This window comes from Ailuropoda melanoleuca, chromosome 11 (assembly GCF_002007445.2).
Source record: "Ailuropoda melanoleuca isolate Jingjing chromosome 11, ASM200744v2, whole genome shotgun sequence".
NCBI classification, from domain to species: Eukaryota; Metazoa; Chordata; class Mammalia; order Carnivora; family Ursidae; genus Ailuropoda; species Ailuropoda melanoleuca.
In genome coordinates this window covers 31294094-31313067 of record NC_048228.1, presented here as the reverse complement: position 1 = coordinate 31313067, position 18974 = coordinate 31294094, and the positions used below count along the sequence as shown (strand labels likewise).

The 18974-nt window shown below is 34.0% G+C and overlaps 1 protein-coding gene across 5 annotated transcripts in view; it reads left to right on the top strand.

The window, feature by feature from the left end:
* Positions 1 to 18974, top strand: part of RAP1GDS1 (Rap1 GTPase-GDP dissociation stimulator 1) — a 147290-nt gene that overhangs the window by 21319 nt on the left and 106997 nt on the right. For 3 of the 5 annotated variants that reach the window (XM_019801774.2, XM_019801775.2, XM_019801772.2), the window contains exon 2: positions 6577 to 6687. In XM_019801774.2, coding sequence (XP_019657333.1) covers positions 6577 to 6687 — 111 coding nt within the window. Of the gene's footprint in view, positions 1 to 4393; positions 4416 to 6576; positions 6688 to 18974 lie in introns of those variants that run through there. The other 2 variants (XM_034671484.1, XM_019801773.2) reach the window with 2 other exon arrangements.

The following is an 18974-nucleotide window of genomic DNA, read 5'->3' as shown; positions in this document are numbered from 1 at the left end:
AGATCTTTCCAACAGTTCTTTTTTTTTTTTTTTTTTTTTTAAGAGAGAGTGGGTACATGTGCTTGAGCTGAGGTGGGGGCCACAGAGGGAGAGGGAGAGAGAGAATCTTAAGCAGGCTCCACACCCAGCGTAGAGCCTGATTCAGGGCTGATCCCACAACCCTGAGATCATGACCTGGGTCAAAATTAAGGGTCGGCTGCTTAACCAACTGAGCCACCCAGGTGTCTGTCCAACAGTTCTTCACACAGAAGCTGTTTGTAATGACAGATTGTACATTTTCACCAACATCATTGTGGTATAATTCTTGGGGTTTTTAAAAGTTCTTTGACAAATGCCATCAAGCTTTGTTGATGTAGCTACATTGTTTTCTAAGTTGGATTATCATATTTTGGGCATCGACTACTATTTGGTATAATATTTTAAATCTGTCTAGTAGGGGATTGTTGAAAAGCAATCACCCTCATTTTCTTCTTGGTCATTTCTGGGACAAAGAATTAAGCCTGCATCTCAGTATAAATCACCATCTAATTTAAAAAAAGCCAGTGTATTATCTTATTAGCAATTATATCATGTTATATGCTAAAGCTATATTTGATAGCTATAAAACAGTAAAATAATTTTTGAACTCTAAGTGAAAAGGTTTTGGGCATTGTGTGAAATAAAATTTTACAAACTATATCTTGCTTTTATTCGTGATGGCTTAATATAGTAGTGAAGATCATCTGTCTGACTCTTGACCCTCTAATCAAATGTGACAAGTTAGACTACAGAGTTTCTGGTTCAAACTAAAATAGACTTTAATACCATTTAAGAATGAATGAATGGTTACTGCTCGTAAAGTTTTTATCTGATTTCTGAAATAACTGAGAAAAAAAACATAGTGAAATGTCATTTTTTTATTAAAGATTTTATTTATTCATTTGACAGAGAGAGAGACAGCCAGTGAGAGAGGGAACATAAGCAGGGGGAGTGGGAGAGGAAGAAGGAGGCTCCCAGCTGCGGAGGAGCCCGATGTGGAACTCGATCCCAGAACGCCGGGATCACGCCCTGAGCCAAAGGCAGACGCTCAACGACTGCGCCACCCAGGCGCCCAATGTCATTGTTTTTAGTATAGCCCATCTTAAAGTATTAATGTGGCAGTTTGTACCATAATTTACAGTTAGAGATATAAGTAACTCAGTCAGGTAGATTTTCAGGATTTGGTAAGTTTCCACTATTGAGGGCAGTGTGAGTTTCTTAGAAGTTCCTGTTCTACAAGAATTTCCCATCTAACAGTAGAAATAAGCTAAAAGAGTTTTATTTATATTATTTTTTTATTTTTTATTTTTTTTTAAAGATTTTATTTATTTATTTGACAGAGAGAGAGACAGCCAGCGAGAGAGGGAACACAGGCAGGGGGAGTGGGAGAGGAAGAAGCAGGCTCCCAGTGGATCATGCCCTGAGCCGAAGGCAGACCCTTAACGACTGAGCCATCCAGGCGCCCTAAGCTAAAAGAGTTTTATGAACCCAGGACTATAAAACTAGCAAAATGAAAAATACAGAAAAGATAAAACCGAGGTCACACTAACATTGAAGGAGTAGAGAGAGAAGACGACAACCAAGAACAAATATTCAGACACTGGTGTTTTGAAGTCAGTAGAAAGTGTACCAAAAAAGAAAAAAGAGTCTATTGCTGCAAAGATATTGAATAAGAGGATTGAGAAAAATCCATCGGATTTTTCAAGGTATCATTTAAGACCTTTGCCAGAGTAATTTTGATAGAGTTTAAGAAGACTTGGCTGGGTTGTGGTTTTAAGAGCGATGAAGTGGTTAGAAGTAGGAGATGCATAATTAATGACAAAGTCAACTTTGCTTAACTCTTTAAAAATGTTACATTTTCTTTCACAAGACAAGCTAGACCATCTGCTGTCATTTAGGAAAGAAATTATTCTTTAAAGAAAAAAATTTATTTTGGTTATTAATACTTCTTAGTAGTAGAACCGCCTGTGAAAATTATCATTCTTGACTTACTTACTGCCCCCCGCCGCCAGACAGAGCTGAGAAATTTTCCATTAGAACAATTTCAGTGTCTTAATGGTAAGAATTCACTGCTGAGATGTACTGTCATGGTTTGAGGGAGTCCAGAAATAATACCCTCTGTTCCTTACCCAAGTTCAGAATCACTGGAGACCTAAGCAAATGAGCTCTCTGATGGAATTCAAAATAACTGCTTTAAAATTGGTGAAGGACAGGGCTTACTTGTATAGTCACAAAGGGACTGCTAATAGTTTAAGGCTAAATTAGATATATATATATATTTAAAGATTTTATTTATTTATTCGACAGAGATAGAGACAGCCAGCGAGAGAGGGAACACAAGCAGGGGGAGTGGGAGAGGAAGAGGCAGGCTCATAGCAGAGGAGCCTGATGTGGGGCTCGATCCCATAACGCCGGGATCACGCCCTGAGCCGAAGGCAGACGCTTAACTGCTGTACCACCCAGGCGCCCCTAAATTAGATATATTTGCTAATCTTGTCACTGATGTAGCTGGACAGCCAAAGGTATGGAAGAACAAGGAGTTCTTACCCTTCTAAAAGATCAGGAACCCAGAAGGGACTGAGTTATGTATAGCCGGTTCTTCTTTCTCAACTTATTAATCCGATACATTACTCCTTTCCTAGAGAGAAAACGGAGGTGGTGGTGGGCAGTTGCCAACGGAGGAGGCAGAAGTCCAGAAGTGTCACTTTAGTAGAAAGTTCTCCATAAGGAAAGGAAGCTTGAGGCCAGTGGGAAAGCTGTTCTCACCCCCATTTTATTCTCCAATTTGCTCTTTTAAAATTGAGGTATAATTCACATAAGCTAAAATGCACAGATTTTAAATGGTCAGTTTGATGAACTTTGGAAAATGTATTATATATTCATGTAATCAGTATTCTAATCAACATATGAAACAGTCTAACACTTTATTTTATAAACTGATTAACATTTCTCTCAGTACTAACCAGTTCATTCATTTAAAATGCTTAAAATCATAATAAATTTGTAGTAATTCTGTTTGACAGCCTTGGTTTGCCCCTGAATGAAAAATTTAATGAACTTCCCTAAGAAGATCTCACATCATTAATAGGCATGTAATTATTTCCATGGAGAGACTGAATGCTTTTTAACTGATAAGAAATCTTTCAAAAGTGGGATGATCTATGTAATTTTTAGTTATATATTTAAATTGTGTTCATTGATTTCTTCGTATCTTAAAATGTAAGACACTATATTTATACTTTAAATTATACTTTAAATTATATGGAGTACATAGTAGGTGCTGAACAGGTCACATTTACCTTCCCTTTGTTATTGGCACACTTTGGCTCTTAAGTGTGTGATACAAAGGATGGTAACTAGACAGGTTTGTGCAAAGAAGGGACTCATTCCTTTGTTCACACAGTTAATTTAACAAACATTTACTGGGCACAGTGCAATTACTGTAATTAACAAGATGCCCCATAAAATATAGTGGGAGAGCATATATTAACAATTAAACAAAAAAATATAATTAAAAATTGTAAATAGTGCTGTGAAGGATGGATGCAGTGATTGAAAATGCTCCTGGGGGGTTAAGGAAGAGGAGACTTAGAGGAAATGTTCAAGGATGGTCTCTGGGCTGGTAACATCCAGACTCAATCAGAAGAGGGTGTCAGGTAAGGAGCTTTGGGGATGGGAGGAAGCGAAGGAAGGAATTTAAAAAGACCCAGATGCCAACATACGTAGAACTAAATGAGTCTTAACTGCTTTTTTATTACTTGTTGACTGATAGCCTTGATGGATTGCTGTAATTTGACTAACGTAAGTCTTATTTTTTTCCTCAGTTTTGGGATAATCACATTCACTACCTTTAATAATATGAACTTAGATATTATACATTATTCATACTTTATTTCAGGAAAATCAACTTAATATGCACTTAATAAGTTTGAACAAGAATATCTGAGATACCTGAGATGCCCTACAACTTCTTTTTAGCTTATAGAAGAAATACATACAAATATACCTTTTCTTTAGAATAAAAATCAGTTTCTCAAAACTGTTTAGTCCCTCTGAAGCAAGTAAATGTTAAACTTGGATGTGAATAGATAACCTGGGATTTTTAACGAAGTATAGGGTTAGGTTTACTAGATTAGGTTGTGCTAGGTGTCCCTAGAGCATGTTAGTATTATTTAATGTAAAATTTTAAGTCTGCTTTTTCTTGTGTGGAATGGAAAGTAATTATCTCTCATTTTATAATAGGGGATTTCATCATATTTTTAGAATTGTCATGACCTGGCAATGTACAGAAGTCTATTGAAATGTATACCTTACTTTGAAATAAGAAAATGCCTGAAATTCTAATACTGCAGCAGCAATGCTAGAGGTCCTTGGTATCCAATTGGGGTGTCTGTGAGGTCAGTACTATTTGCATAATACTATCAGGACATTATTTGTCTTTTTTACTCTATTGACATTTGCCCCAACAATGGTACAAAAGCAATTATGGGTAAAAAATTGAGGGTGCTTTAAGTATGTGTGAATCAGAGCAGTAGTAGTATTGAATTGTACTAGTAGTATTCTTCACCGTAACATACTTGAAGTAGAAAAAAATACCAGTTTCATTTAGAACACCTATGATAAAGCAGAAAACAAATATTTAAAAAAATCTTGGGACGCCTGGGTGGCTCAGTTGGTTAAGCATCTGTCTTTGGCTCAGGTCCTGATCCCTGGGTCCTGGGATCAAGACCCACGTCAGGCTCCTTGCTCAGCAGGGAGCCTGCTCCTCCCTCTCTGCCTCCTGCTCCTTCTGCTTGTGCGCTCTCTCTCTCTCTCTCTCTCTCTCTCTCTCTCTCTCTCTCGTTCTCTTTGACAAATAAATAAATTTAAATAACCTTTTAAAAAAAATCTCAGTATCTGTGCACACATTTTAAAAATATATTTTGTAAGGAAATGGGAGGTACACAGAAAACACTTTCATTGCATTGCAAAGTCTGATGCCTGTTTTGAAGAGAAGCACTTGTGCAGTTGTTTATGAGCTGACCAAGGTACTTTTTTTTTCATGGAAAAGCATTTTTTATTTGAAAGAACTGACAAACTGTTTTTTTTTGTATTTGGCAGATATTTTCTCACAAATGAATTAGGTTGGTTTATCATTTAAGGAAAACAACTGATAGTATTTGTTGCTGGTAATAAAATTGAAGTTTGTAAGGGAAAATTAGAATTTTGAGAAACTTGTATGCCTTCGGCTTGATATTTCCCCAGTACTTACAAAGAGTCTTTTAATAATATTAGTGACGATACTAATGAATGTTATATTTTGAAATAGTACAATAAGATATGTCAGTATTGAAAGATATGCATAACTCCATGACCTAATTTTTTTAATGACCAGTGCATTGTTGATAAATATCTTGCATGCATGAATGATTCGAAGTGTAAGAGATCAATGGATATGAATGTGAGAGTTGGAAGGATTTATTAATATTATTTCAGATTTCTTATGGCAACCAACCTTTAAAAAACTACCACTTGTCAAGTTTTGGTATGGTGTCAAAGAATATCCACAATTAATAGCCTATGAAAAGGCTATTAAAACGCTCTCCTGTTTTTCAACTATGTGTGTAAGTCTGAATTTTCTTCATCTACTTAACCCAAACAACAAATTATAGAAGATTGAGTAGAGAAGCAAGTATGAAAATCCAGTTATTTTCTATTAAGGCAGACATTATGGAGATTTGTAAAAATGTAGAACAATAGTATTTTTAATGAGTTTTTTGTTTCTGAAATATATTTTTATTAAAATAGTACTGTTAAATAATTTTATAACTTAGGGTTAAATGAATTACTAAAATGAATCTTAAAAAGTCTCAGTTTTAATTTTTTTGTATTTAAATGTCAATAGAAATAATTGATGTAAATAAAAGTCCTGTGGGCATCTGAATTTTTAATAATGTAAAGAAATTTTGACAATCTATGGAATAGGGCAATCCACATATAATTATAACTTAGGATGAGAGCATGGCTTTATAATCCAAAATGTACATGTTTTGGCTTCTAGCACTATTTTGATTTCAAGTGTTTTTCAAATGGCAGTGTTAAAGTAGGTTTTATAGTCATCAGCTTTGTATTATTTTAACTCCTATTATTTTGAAACTTTTCTAAACCTTCATTTTCATTTTATGTCTTTAAAATACAGCAGAGGAAGCCAAAAATGAAACAAAATATTATTTGCAAAGCAATGTAATTTTAGGGGGACATTTAGGTTTTTTTCAATTAATCGTGGCTGGTTTCCAGAACAAGCTAAATATGGTATAAGAATCCTGAAATGATGTTCTGTGACAATCTGTATTATTCCTGAATATTCCTGGTATCTCATGTATACAGAATGAATATTTACTATCTGAGTTAAATAGATACATTTTATTTTAAAAATTTGTAATGGTACAGTCCATTACCATTTTGTAATGTATGTGGAAGTTAATTCGCAATAATGAGAGCCCTTTGCCTGTTAGTGGTAACTGTCATGAAACATGATCATATGTTAGTGAGAGTTCTGATTTCTCTTTTTTCTATAAGCAGATAATCTCAGTGATACCTTGAAGAAGTTGAAGATAACAGCTGTTGACAGAACTGAGGATAGTTTAGAAGGATGCTTGGATTGTCTGCTTCAAGCCCTGGCTCAAAATAGTAAGTTTCATTGGGTTTGAAATGCCAAACAAAAAAATTATATCAGCAGTCATTCAGAAATTGGTATGTAGTTTAGCACATAACTTGCATTCACATAACTTGAATTCTTTTGAATCCTATCCCAGAATACTGAGGTTGTTTTACATGCTTTATCCTCCCACCCCACCTCCCCACCCCCAAGGTACTGAAAGCCAAGTTGACAGGCAGAAGAAAGGAGGAATTGATTGGCGGTAATGACATTAATACCAGAGAGAGGCCATTATTTCATTCCTAACAGATAAGCACCATAGTTGTTTTCCTTCTTAACACCTACATTTGTTCTTTGAAAAGAACTGCATGTGTATATGTGGGGAGACTAGGGAGGAGAAACAGGGGAGCTTAAAACACCTAACATTTTTTTTCTGAGATCTTGTGGTCACCTTTTTAATAATTTTACATTAATGTTTATGAAAAATAAAAAATAAAATAATGCTTATGCTTAGATTTAATTGGAAAGAGCCATAAGCAGTCATTCAGAAATCCCTGAAAACTGAGGTAAGACTTAATCTTTGATGCTGTGGTAAATAATACTAGTGATGAAAATTATAGAACTCTTCACTGGCTAACACAATGTGTTGTTGCATTTGATCCATCATATTTCCATTTGTTAATTTTTGTATTATCACAGAGAATAGACAGGTAAAAAATGATTTTTATCTGTTCCCTTAGTTCTGCTTTGTTGTGCTATGGTTTGTGCTATACTTGTTTTTAATTATACCATTATCTTATTCTGGGATTAATTATGTAGCTGACAAAGAATTTAGGGGAAAGTATATATTGTTAGAGTTTTACTTTCAAGCACTCAGATGTGTGTGTTATTTCTTTTTTATTTTATTTTTCATTTCTTAGTGAAATGTGCTTAGAAAATCTAAAATAGGGGCGCCTGGGTGGCACAGCGGTTAGGCGTCTGCCTTCGGCTCAGGGCGTGATCCCGGCGTTATGGGATCGAGCCCCACATCAGGCTCCTCCGCTATGAGCCTGCTTCTTCCTCTCCCACTCCCCCTGCTTGTGTTCCCTCTCTCACTGGCTGTCTCTATCTCTGTCGAATAAATAAATAAAATCTTAAAAAAAAAAAAAATCTAAAATAATTGAATGTAGTACTCTTCTTCAAAAAGGCACATTTTGAAACTAGCTTGGAAAATTCTTTTTCAGTAATTCTCTTTGCTTTTGAGATTGTTAACTCTATCAAGCTATTCAGTCTTACAGATGACAGAGAAGGGGTTTGAAACAAGGAGTTCAGTAACAGCATCTGAATAAGGCTCACCATGGTAAAAAGAAAGAACAGAAAAGGGGAGTATCTAAGGGTGTGCTGTCCATTATAGTATATGTATGTGGCTATTAAATTTAATAATTTAATTTAAGTTCTTTAGTCTTACTTTTCAATAGCCATATTTGGCGAGTAACTACCTTATTGGGGATCACACATGTTAAGCCATTTCCATGATCACAGAAAGTTCTTTTGTATAGCATGGGTCTAGAAGACTAGAAAGAACCGTGTGATGACCTGAGTTTTACATGCCTGTATAGGCAGATTTACATAATCATGTAATTAGTCTAGTAAATTGAATACCTCAAATTCATTTTTTTGGTAGAGTTGTTTTAGTATACTCTTGTTTGTAATGGCCTGGTTTTTTTCTTTGTTAGTAAAAAGAATTTTCTACATGGACCATTTGTTCAGAAACTGTAGGATATGGGGGAAGTGTTCTTGGTTATATGTAGAGGGTAGCTCAGCCCTCTCTTGGAAAGACTGATAGAGAAGTAAAATTGAAGAGAAATGAAAAAAGGAAGCCAAAATTTATAACTTTTTAAAGAATAGATTTAAGAAATAGTGAGAAGTTTATAATTGTTGGATTACATTTCAGATCCATTGCAGATTTACTCATTGAACCTATTTATGGAAAATAGCCTTGAAATTGTGTATTATAAAGTGTTAAGGCCAAATAGCCACAAGGTGTCAATAAAAACAACAAACTCTACCAATTTAACTATTGATTCCCCAAGAAGGGAGCAAAAGGAATAGGTCTTTTTAAGAATCTGGAACAAAATTCATGTGTCCTCATATCTAAGACTATTAACACAAAAGAATTTGAAGAGGGAGTTCATGCAGATGTTCAGTGTTTAAGAATAATTATCTGTCATTGTTGAATACTTATGTACTCAACACTGGACTTGGGACTATATCTGTTATCTAATTTAAACTTTCCTTTATTCACATGAAGAGGTATTATCATCACCATGTAAAGGAAAAGGAAACACACTCTAAGGTTATTTGCCTTGCTCTGGCAGAGTCTAGAGTTTGGATTTGAACTCTTAGTCTATGAAATAAAAAATCACATTCTGAGGAAAGTGTGGCTCTTTGCTAAGTTTATAGGATGTGAAAGTGTTTCTAAAAGATAGGTTTTAATATTGTGTCTTAAATTTTTGCTTTTTCTTTAAAAGAGTTTCAAATTATGTTGTTAAATATGAGAATGATATATAGACCTTTTTCTTGAATTACAGACTTATTTTATAGATATTTTATTGATACTTTTAAAAAAATTAGCACGTGGCTTTTAAACAAGGAAAAATTTAAAAAAAATACTGGTAAGATGTTTATTTTCTACAGTTGTTCTTCCTTGAAATGATTGATCCATTGCTACTTTTACCCTCCTAAGGTAAAATTATAAAACATTTAACAAGTGAATCTGTACTAGCTTTATTGCAGAGACCTTCTAGTGTCATAATTCTTCGTTAGTGTCAGGTGTTTTAGCTAAAAATATCACTGCTTATACCAGAATCACACCTGATCAAGAAACAATGAGTTCTCCATTCTGTAAAAGTATAAGATGGTAATGTGTGTAATAGAAATCTAAACTTAAAATTTTATTTTACAATCTGCTAACCTGTCACTGGAAAGGACAAATCTGAAAGGAGAGAAATTATGCTTTTAAAAATTTTTACACTGTGGAAATTTAGTATATTTGAATTGCACATCAAAGATTATCATAATCTGAAATTGATGTATGACTTTAGAGCGGTTTTCTTAAATTTTGGGGGGGTAACATTAAATATAGTTTATTTTTTTATTTTTATTTTTTTAAAAGATTTTATTTATTTATTTAACAGAGATAGAGACAGCCAGTGAGAGAGGGAACACAAGCAGGGGGAGTGGGAGAGGAAGAAGCAGGCTCACAGTGGAGGAGCCTGATGTGGGGCTCGATCCCGCAACGCCGGGATCACGCCCTGAACCGAAGGCAGATGCTTAACGACTGCGCCACCCAGGCACCCCTAAATGTAGTTTATATGTCAGAATCTTAAGAGACAAGTGTTAGACAATTTTAATACTAGGTTTTATGGAAAACATTTTGCTTAAGCATTTTGTGTTAATCTCTGGTCTGAATAATAGAAGTGTTCATTCATTCATTGATCTAAATACTTTAGATCTCAGTTCTAAAATGTTTTTAGTAAGTATTTGAAAGCTACCCTCTAAAAAATCAGATTCTGTAGAAGATTCTCTGTAAATGCTTATTGTAATATGGTTACTCTAGTTCATGCTTATTTGAAAACTTAAAACATTAGGCGATAGTTTTATCCCTAAACGTTAGGACAGGAATTGTCGTTAGAGAATATGACATCTAAGTCCCCCCGCAAACTACTAGCATAAATCAAAGGCCCGAAGACAAGAAAAATTAACAGTCCATTATTAATAAAAAGTTCTATTCCATTATAAGAGCATGGGGACTATGTTCTGTTGTTGAGGGAACCACAAAACAATGCCAGCATGATCACCAACACGGCTTTAAATTCTTGTCCTAAAGGATTAGGCCGTTTTCCTCTGTCTGATTGCCTCGTGTACCTTTGTGCTCTAATTTTGTGTAATTAACAGCTTAATGACAATTCCTATTTCATACAAGAGTCACAGAATTGTTTATTTTCTGTAGAACAACCCAGTTTACTTTAAAGAAAAAAGTATTTAGTATCTAGTTCACATTCCTAACCTAATATCATACTCATCCACTTGTTGAATTCTTAAGTTATTTCTTAGCCTTTGTTCTTTTTTTATTCATTATATTGATTTTTGGCTCCCTTCTGAAGTTATAATCCTAAGCATACTGGATTATGTATATAAACTGCTAATGTAGATTACTCTGAATCTTCTTTAACAGAACTTGCTGTTGTCCTTTGCTTTTAGTCTGTTTTATGCCTTCAGTATTTCTGAATTGACTTTTGGATACCCAAATTATTTCTCAAGTAAGGGACTTTGAAACTTGGTATCAACTGTTTTCAACAGCCCTGTTAAATCTGAAATCACTGGACATGAAAGGTTACTGCTATTTTAGTAGAAACAAAAAATTATTTTACTTCTTTCATAGTAATATCTTGATTTTACTTTTTACCGTGAGTTATCAAATGCACAAAAGAAGTGATATATTTCTTTTGCAAGTTGAATTCATTATATTTTCACCTCCTTTATGTTTTTTTGTATCATGTGACTCTTCTAGTTACTGTGCCCATTGTCCATGAGAGCTTATTAGTGGTGCTAATCATAAATTATCAAAAATTCAGTTTTGCTTTTTTTTTTTTAAGATTTTATTTATTTATGCGACAGAGATAGAGACAGCCAGCGAGAGAGGGAACACAAGCAGGGGGAGGGGGAGGAAGAAGCAGGCTCATAGCAGAGGAGCCTGATGTGGGGCTCGATCCCATAACGCCAGGATCACGCCCTGAGCCAAAGGCAGACGCTTTAACCGCCATGCCACCCAGGCGCCCCAAAAATTCAGTTTTTACTGAGTACAGATAGCATTTGTAGAATAGAGGAGACTAAAATAGAGAAAATGGTCAACTGAAAAGCCATTGACAATTTTTGATGAATTGAGAATCCTGGATTGCCATTGAAAGATGGCAGCTACCTGAATCTCAGTTTTTCCACACATTCTCTAAAAACTTATACAGATCATCAAAGAGCTAAAGTAAAACCAATTAATATAACCTGTGTTTAAGCATAACTAGAAGACAGACTAAGACCTTCAAATTATTAGTGAGAGAAATAAATATCAAAATCTAGCCTACTTAGCCTCAGAGCCCATGATAGAGTTCATTGAGACTGCAGAAACTACATGGAAAAGATGAAAGGAAAATTGGTTGAACCAGGAGCCCAAGGGTACATAGTTAAAATTGCCTTTAGGAAGAAAAAGTCCTAGCCTGGAAAATACTAAGATATGGTCTTAGATTCCATTAGAGCATTTGCTATTGAGAAATCAAAAGGAAGAGACTTAAAAGTACCCAGGACCCTAGGCAACACATCAGATGCGTAGCACTTTGGGGGATGATCTTGTTTTGCCTTTCAGACTTGGTGGTGAAGGGAAAGAAGGTAGCAAGATAGGGAAATTAAGTGTTCTGGAGAAATAAGAAAACCATAAAATTAGAGGACACACCGATAACCCCTTTTGGTTTAAGTTCAGAAGAGGGAGCTTTTGAACTAGAAATCTAGATATTTATCCCAAGTCTTTACCCTTATTGCATAAATTTTTATTGCTCATGAAGGAAGATTAAAAACTATACACTGAATAGAAAATTACAAATGATAAACATACAAATTGCTACAATGAATAAAGCAAAAAATAAGAACCAACATTTTAGCTATTAAAAGTTTTCTACCTAAACCAACCATAAAGCAGTTATCAGTAACAGAACACCATGACCTATCTTAAATATCTTTAAGCCTTTGCATATATGAAAAGAAAAACATCCTGAAGTAAGGGTTTCAGATACTGGAAACAGAAGTGCATAAGTACCAGGGTGATGTGAAAGAAGAGTTGACTAGAAGAAATTGAAGAAAAAGAATCATTTTAGAAATTAAAAAAGTAGATTACAAGGTAACAGGAAAGAATAGAGGTGACTGAAAATTTATCATGGAGCATTGAGGAAAACAGGCAAAATAATGAAGACAAAACAAAGGATCAGAGAGAAAATGATTGATGTATAAGGCAGATAGATCCAGTATACACACAATTGGAGCCCTAAAGGAGAAAAACAAAACAATGAAACAGCTAATATTTAAAACTAAGAACTTTTCTGAAGAAAAGAAAGACCAGAATCTACATGATAAGAAAGAGGCAGCCATGTACTTACAGAAATTGACCTGTAATGGGCAACTCAGAGACTTAAGTCTAATAAAACTTTTACTTATGCATTTATTTGTGTCTAAATGAAAAACAAAAGAACAACTTTTTCTTTCACAAATAAATTCATCACTTGGTGACAATTTAAAAAAAAGTAAAAATAAGTACAAAGGAAAAATCCTTAGGGCCTCAATTCAAAAAAGATCAAGTTATTTAAAAAGGAGAGAAAACCAGACTGACATCAGACTTCTCAACAGCAATATTCAAAGCAATTCAATAATGGAACAATATTTTTAAAAAATTCAAGAAATAGGAATTTTATATTGAGCCAACCTGCTCAGTATCAAGGCTATAAAAAAACCACTGTTAAACATGGAAAAACCCAGGGAACACTATACTCATTAGTCTTCCATGAGAATCTTCTAAACTCATGCTGTCCAGTATTCACTACCTGACATGGCTGTTGAACATTTGAAATGAGGCTAGTGTGAATTTAGGCACATTGTAGGTATCAGGGACTTAGTACCAAAACAATACATAAACTGTCTCCTTAACAGTGTTAAAAATATTGATTACATATTGAATCTCATTTTTAAAATTTTATAAGATATTTACAAATACTTGATTTCAATTGCAGCTTTACAGGCCGTTGTTTCTTGAATTGTGGGTGGTGGCTGATTGAAGTAGGTTTAAGAGTTGGTCCACTATGATATGATGGAAAATGCATGTCATCAATAAAATCCAATTAGGTTATTCAGTGTAGGAAAGGGCATTTAAAAGAAGACATTTAAAATAGTGAACTTAAGTTCATTGTTCAAGGGGTTAGAGTCTAAGGAAGAGAAAGCATATAGGTCCCAACATATGTTCTCTGCATTTAGTCAAAAGCAGAAAGGGACAGTGTATATCCGAATGTATTGGTATCCAGGAGTTTGTAGAAAGGGATCATGGAAAGGCTTGAATCTGATTGGAAGAATGAGAAAGACCATCTTGAAATCTGTCACAGGCATGAGATTAGTAACAGAAGCAAGATGTAACTGTGATACTGGTTGCAGTTTGCCCTCTGATGTGCTTTTACGCTATAGTTCGTAAGGAGCGAAAAAGCGCTTGTTGTGTGCAGTCTCCAGAAGGAAATTAACTTCCATTGGTATTTGTACTTTGTGATTACAACATTGGCAGAGGATCTGGTTTTCTAACATTAGCTATAAATGTTACCATTTTGCTTCTTAAGTTTGCTAAATTTGAAGAGCTTCTCATGTTCCTAAGAGGAGTAAAATATGTAAGAGAAATGTGATTTGAAATGATGCTATATGCCAAAAAATACTTAAGAAGATCTGTCCTCAATATTTATAGTACCAGTGCTGACTTACTATCACTAAGGACTACACTTTTAAGTTATTGTTGAGAGAGAAGTGATGGGATTTGTGCTGCTATGTTTTCTTGACATTCTTTTTCAGCAGGATATGCAACTCTGCCTGGACAGCTAGCTGTGGATTTTCTGTGGCCATATACTTGATTGACGTAACGGGCTTCTGGCTTCTCTTTTTTTTTAAGTTTCTGTTTAAATTCCAGTTAGTTAACATACAGTGTAATGTTAGTTTCAGGTGTACAATACAGTGATTCTGCACTTCCACACATCACCGGGTGCCCATCACAGGTGCCCTCCTTAATCCTGATCACCTATGTAACACGTCCTTCCCCACACCTCCCCTCTGGTAACATCAGTTTGTTCTCTGTACTTGAGAGTCTGTTTCTTGGTTCTTCCCCCCCGCCCCCCCCCTTTTTTTCCCCTTTGCTCATTTGTTTTGTGTAACTGGCTTCTTTAATCAATTAAGCACTATCCCAATGTGTTTTGAATGTGTTAAAGGATATGTGACTTATAAATTGGACTTTTGATTGATACAGTGAATTAGAAATGAATTAATAATACTAGTATCTGATTAAGAATTTTATATTCTCAACAGAAAGATATAGTTTTCTATTTAAAGGAAAATAGCTTATAGTAATAGATTAATTAATCTGTATTCAGTGCATTCACTGTGATTTTAAATGTTTGAACCTGATATTAAAGGTATGGTCAGTATCATAGTCTTTTTTTTATCTCTATAGAACTTGGTAGACCATGATGGTTATGGTTCTTCTGGAAAGCTTCCTTACCTGGTTTAAATGCTTTCGTTTTTATCTCTTGTAATTCAGATTTCTGGAGTACCCATTTGGCATTGTAAAACAAAGATTAAAGTTTCACCAATATGTGAACACTGAAATCTATAATAAAAATTTAATGAATCATCATTTTTCCTAATGGAAGCTTCTTTATAAAAAATACATATTCTTATTATAATTACTTGATTTACTTATGTTTAGTAATTTATTTTGATATGTGGTGTAAGGTGAGGGTCTAATTTTATTTTTTTCTAAACAATTTTCTCAACACCATGTATTGTTTAATCTACTCCCTATTGGTTGATGATGCTCTTTTTATCATATAATAACTGCTTAATTTAATGTAATTGGGCCAGCTTTGGCATTTGATTCTGTTCCATTAATCTGTTTGTCTATTGTGTTCTAACCATGCTATTTTAATTATATTAGCTTTATGCAGGAAATTTCTCTTTATAAATCTGTCAAAAAGTTTTATTTTCATGGGCTTAATCTATCACAGAAATTGTGGAAATGGATTGTCATATTCTTGAAAATTCCTTTGGGAATTTAGATAAGCTATAAATTAATTTGGAAAGAATTGAAAACTCAGTATTTTGTCTGTCAGTCTAAGAACACAGATTATATCTTATTTAAGTCTTTTTGTGTCTCAGTGAGATGTAGTTTGGTTCATGCTTCCCATACATATCTCATTTTAAGTATTCCTACGTATTTTACATTTTTTGGTTGTTGCAAATGGAGTTTTTCCCATTATAACTTCTAGAGATCAGCTTGAAATCTTGTTGATTTTTATATTTTTATTTGTATTCAGCTACCTTCTGAATCCACTTAGTAGTTAAAATAAAACTTTTAACTAGTTCTTTTGGGTTTTGCGATCAGAACATCTGGGAAGTGACATTTTTGCTTCCTCCTTCCCTTGTAATTATAGCTGACTTACTGTGTTGGCTTGAATTTCCAGCAAAATAGTAAATAGCAATGATGTGAAAGATATCTTAAATTTCTGCTATTAATGGCAGTCCCTCTAATGCTTCATCATTCAGTATAACACCTCTTGATTTAATGTAAAAAGTTTTTTTCTTATTAAGAAAATAGTCTTAATTCAAGCATGATTTTTTTTAAAAATCAAGAGTGGTTACCTTTAAAGCATAAACCTTTAGTCTAATCAATTAATATTAAAGATAGTAGCCATTAAGTTTAATATTATAAAGTTTATAATAAAATTATTTGTTGGGAGCATTATTCCTAGAGGAAGTTTTTCTTAAGAATGGGAAGTGCAACATAGTTTTATAATCTCAGAATTAAGACCATTTGGTAAACTAGTGAGGTTCAGTATAATTTGTATTTTCCTTTGCATATTCAGGAACAAATACTTACCTAATAAGAATTAGTACCTAAAGAATAATTAAAATTAACAATATGAATTATATATTGTAGAATATGTGATTATTAAATGGTCTGATTAACATTATAGGAAATTTCTCAATTTAGTACTGCCTAGCCCCCCAAGTTTTCAAAACTATAGACAGTAAAGCATTACTTTTTTAAGGGGTGTCTACAATTTTTTTATTAAGTTTTTAAATTTTAATTCCAGCGTAGTTAACATACAGTATTATATTAGTTTCAGGTGTACAATATTGCAATTCAAAAATTCTGCACATTAGTCAGTGCTCATCATGGTAAGTGTGCTCTTTAATCCCCATCACCGTATTTCACCGACTTTCCCTTTGGTAACCATCAGTTCTCTGTAGTTAAGACTCGGTTTCTGTCTCTGTCTCTCTTATTCTTTGCTCATTTGTTTTGTTTCTTAAATTCCACATACAAGTGAAATCATATGATATTTGTCTTTCTTTGACTTATTTCACTTTAGCATTATACACTGGCTCCATCCATGTTGTTACAAATGGCAAGATTTCATTCCTTTTTATGGATGAATAATATTCCATAGTGTGTGTGTGTGTGTGTGTGTGTGTGTGTGTGTGTGTACCACATCTTCTTTATCTATTCATCTTTTGATGGACATTTGGGCTGCTTCCATAATTTGGCTATTGTAAAGGGGTGCATGTATCCCTTTGAATTAGTGTTTTTGTATTTTGGGGGTAAATACCCAGTAGTGCAATTATTTGATTCTAGACTAGTTCTGTTTTTAACTTTTTGAGGAACCTCCATATTGTTTTCCACAGTGGCTGCGTCAGTTTGCATTCCCACCAACAGTGCATGAAGATTTCTTTCTCTCCACAACCTTGCCAACACATTGTTTCTGGAGTTTTTAATTTTAGCCATTTTGACATGTGTGAGGTGATACCTCATTATGGTTTTGATTTGCATTTCCCTGATAGTGAATGATGTTGTGCATCCTTTCATGTGTCTGTTGGCCATCTGTATGTCTTCTTTGAAGAAATGTCTGTTCGTGTATTCTGTCCATTTTTTAATTGAATTATTTGGTTTTTTTGTTTGTTTGTTTTTTTGGGGGGTTTAGTGTTGAGTTGCCTAAGTTCTTGATATATTTTGGCTACTAACCCTTTATCAGATATGTCATTTGCAAATATCTTCTCCCATTCATTAGGTTGTCTCTTAGTTTTGTTGGTTGTTTCCTTTGCTGGGCAGAAGTTCTTATTTTGATGTAGTCCCAATAGTTTATTTTTGCTTTTGTTTCCTTTGCCTCAGGAGACATTTTGTAGAAAAATGTTCTATGGTCAATGTCAGAGAAATGCATAATGCTGTATTCTAGGGTTCTTATGGTTTCAGGTCACACATTTAGGTCTTTAATCAATTTCGAGTTTATTTTTCAGTATGGTGTAAGAAAGTGGTCCGGTTTCATTCTTCAATGTAGATATCCAGTTTGCCCAACACCATTTGTTGAAGATATGTCTCTTTCCCATTGGATATTCTTGCATCTTTTGTCAAAGATTAATTGACCATATAATTGTGGGTTTATTACTGGACTTTGTATTCTGTTCCATTGATCTTTGTGTCTATTTTTTTTTCCCACCAGTACCATAATGTTTTGATTACTGCAGCTTTATAATATAACTTGAAGTCTGGAATTGTCATACTTCCACTTTTGTTTTTCTTTGTCAAGATTGCTTTGGCTGTTCGAAGTCTTTTGTGGTTCCATACAAATTTAAAGATTGTTTATTCCAGTTCTGTGAAAAATACTTTTGGTATTTTGATAGGGATTACATTAAATCTGTATATTGCTTTGGGTAGTATAGACATTTTAACAATATTAGTTTTTCCAGTCCATGAGCATAGGATGTTTTTCCATTACTTTGCATTGTCTAGAATTTCTTTCATCTATGTTTTCTAGTTTTCAGAGTGTAAGTCTTTCATCTCTTTAGTTAAGTTTATTCCTAGATATTTTACTGTTTTGGGTGTAATTGTAAGTGTGATTATTTCCTTAATTTTACTTTCTTCTGCTTCATTTTTTGTGTATAGGAATGTAACAGATTTTTGTACATTGATTCTGTATCCTAAAACTTTACTGAATTTTTTATTAGTTCTAGTAGTTTTTTGGTGGAGTTTCAGTTAATCTGCAAATAGTGTAAGTTTTACTTCTTCCTTACCAATTTGGATGCCTTTTATTTCTTTATGTTGTCTGTTTGCCGTGGCTAGGACTCCCAATATTATGTTGAATAAAAGTAGTGAGAGTGGACATTCTTATCTTGTTCCTGATCTTAGGGGAAAAGCTCTCTGTTTTTCCATGTTGAGTATGATGTTAGCTGTGGGTTTTTCCTATATGGCCTTTATTATGTTGAGGTATGTTCCTCTAGACCTACCCTGTGGAGTGTTTTTATCATGAATGGATATTGTACTTTTTCAGTGCTTTTTTCTGAATCTATTTAAGTGATGGTTTTTATTCTTTCTCTTATTGGTGTCTCAGGTAAAGCATTACTTTTAGTACAGGAAAACTGTTTATAATTGCAAGGTTATATCGTATCAGCCTTTGCATTATATCCATAGCCATAAATTTAGGTATTCATTTTTGTTTAT